Source organism: Penaeus chinensis, chromosome 8 (assembly GCF_019202785.1).
Source record: "Penaeus chinensis breed Huanghai No. 1 chromosome 8, ASM1920278v2, whole genome shotgun sequence".
NCBI classification, from domain to species: Eukaryota; Metazoa; Arthropoda; class Malacostraca; order Decapoda; family Penaeidae; genus Penaeus; species Penaeus chinensis.
This window is the reverse complement of record NC_061826.1, coordinates 33,733,966-33,736,465: the sequence shown is the minus strand read 5'-3', so window position 1 is coordinate 33,736,465 and position 2,500 is coordinate 33,733,966. Positions and strand designations below refer to the sequence as shown.

The 2,500-nt window shown below is 40.4% G+C and overlaps 1 protein-coding gene across 1 annotated transcript in view; it reads right to left on the bottom strand.

Moving 5' to 3' along the window:
* The window catches only part of LOC125027910, a 3,529-nt gene that overhangs the window by 618 nt on the left and 411 nt on the right, over positions 1-2,500 (bottom strand). Inside the window, exons 2-5 of the mRNA XM_047617044.1 lie at positions 2,393-2,489; positions 1,922-2,022; positions 1,276-1,382; positions 681-821 (exon numbers count right to left, since the gene is read on the bottom strand). Of these exons, the coding sequence (XP_047473000.1) occupies positions 681-821; positions 1,276-1,382; positions 1,922-2,022; positions 2,393-2,489 (446 nt within the window). The remainder of the gene's footprint in view (positions 1-680; positions 822-1,275; positions 1,383-1,921; positions 2,023-2,392; positions 2,490-2,500) is intronic.

The window sequence follows — 2,500 nt, the reverse complement described above, 5'->3', positions numbered from 1 at the left end:
AGTTTTTTTTTTTTTATCAGAACGCATAGTGATATTTTTTTACGACTTTATCTTCGTTTTCATACAGATATCTATAGCATATTTTTAATCTTTATTTACATCCTTGCATCCTAATTTCTACCGTCGCGTCATTAACTATTGCTTTCTAACCTCCCTTATTCTCTATTACTTAATCTTTATTTCTCGTATATATTTTAAGTATCCTTCTAGTACCTTCTTTTCATTTCCTTCTCTTTCCTTCTTATACCTCCCTTTTATTGTGTTGCTATATCATTTCCCTCCTTACAGTTCCCTCCTCCTCCTCCTTCAACACAACCACCATCTCCTCCTTCCCTCACCTTTTCCTCCACCACCACCTCCTCCTCCATCACTACCATTTCCACCATTACCGTTTAATTCCCCTCCTCATCTACCATCACCAGGCTACCTTCTTTCCCTTCTTATTTCTCCACCAGCAACTCCTTCTCCACCACTAAACGCCTAATCCCCCCTCTTTCCTCCACCACCACCTCCTCCTCCATCACTACAATTTCCTCCATTCCCCTCCTCATCTACCACCACCAGGCTACCCTCTTTCCCTTCGCATTTCTCCACCGGCAACTCCTTCTCCACCATTAAACGCCTAATCCACCCTCTTTCCTCCACCTCCTCCTCCTCCTCCTCTTCTTCTTCCACCTCACCTTAGCCTGAGCAGCAATGACGGCGGCGTCGCACTGCACGTTGAACCACCACTCGCACACTCGGTTCTCCTGGTTGTAGATGGTGCCGTTGGGGCACAGGAACGACTCTAATAGGCCGTCCGTCTTGCAGTAGTGCCACACCTGCGTCAGAGCCAGAGGAAGTCAGGATGCGCGTTTCGTAGAGAATGCATGTTTGTAGGGCGTGTATGTAAATTTGTATAAATGTGTATACATTGACATGCACTTGAAGTATACAGTTATTATGTACATGCATGTACGCATTGTGTGTGTGTATGTATACATATACATATATATATGTATGTATATATATATATATATATATATATATATATATATATATATATATATATTGCGTGTGTGTATGCGTGTGCATCTATGTATATGCGTGTGTTTATGTATACATAACGCAATGTGTATCCGCAACTTTTATGGTACAGACAGAATTATCTCAAGAAACAATAAACACAAAACCAACAATCACAGCCACACAATAATAAATACCGAACGACCCTCACAGATTAAAAAAAACAAAAACGAATCAAAAGGAAGGAACAAAACAACAAAGCTCCGAGACCTGGCAATGCGCGGCTTCGTCGGCGTAGAAGCCAGGTAGTCTTTCGCTGCAGGAGAAGCCGGTGTTGGGAATGACGGCGTGCACAGGGTAGTCCTTGCCGGGCTCGCCTGGGGTAAGAGAGGGCAGGGGGGAGGGGGGGGGGGTCAGGGCGTGGTAGTAAGTGCTATACGTGTGAAGTGTTTGTTGCGTTTGTTGTTGTTGTTGTTGATGTTGCAGTTATTACTGACGTGTCATTTATTATTATTATTGTCATTATTCTTGCTCTTAATCTTAATCTGACTCTTACTATCATTATAGATATCGTCATCATTATCATTGTTATTATCATTAATATTATTATCATTATTGTTTTTTATCACAATTATTATCATCTTTATCCTTATTACAATTATCATTGTTATTATTATTATTATTATTATTATCATTATTATTAGTAGTAGTATTGTTTTGTTGTTGCTGTTGTTATCATTATCATTATCACTATCATTATTATTATTATTATTATCATTATTACAATTATTATTAATATTGTTCTTATTATTAATATTATTCAATATCACTTATTATCATCATATAATTAGCACCATCTTCATTATTTGTGTCATCATCGTATTCATTATAATATTGTGTTCTTTCCTCCACCTACCTGGGATGCTGTTGAGATCTTGCTCCTCTTCGTCATAGTCAGGATCCCTAGAATATGTGGGCGGCTCTGGTTGGTACTGCTCGGCCTGGGGGGCGGGGTAGCTGGGGGGGGGGGGGTAGGGAGGGGGAGATTTATGTTATTTGTTTGGGCTTTGATTTGTGTTATTATTAGTAGTAGTATTCTGTTGTTGTTGTTGTTTTTTTGTCTATTTCCTTCTCTGTCTTTCTCACGTTCTCTTTCTCACTCTCTCATTCTTTTCTCCTCTCGCCTTCGCTATTTCCCTTCTTCCTTGATTTCCTCCTTTCCTCCCACCTCAATCCCGTTTTCATAGTCGGATGTAATAAGTCAAATGACAAAAAAAAAAAAGAAAAAAAAAAAAAAAAAAAAAAAAAAAAAAAAAAAAACCTCGCTAAATAAGTTACATTCAAACCACGTTTACTCTGCAAGGACTTAGTGCATGAACTCGCTTACCTGGGGTACGGGGCTGGGTCGTAGGCCTGGGGGGCGGGGGCGTAGCCAGAGTAGACGGGGGGGTTCACAGGGGAGGAGAGGCTCACCCCAACCAGGCCTAGTCGAAGG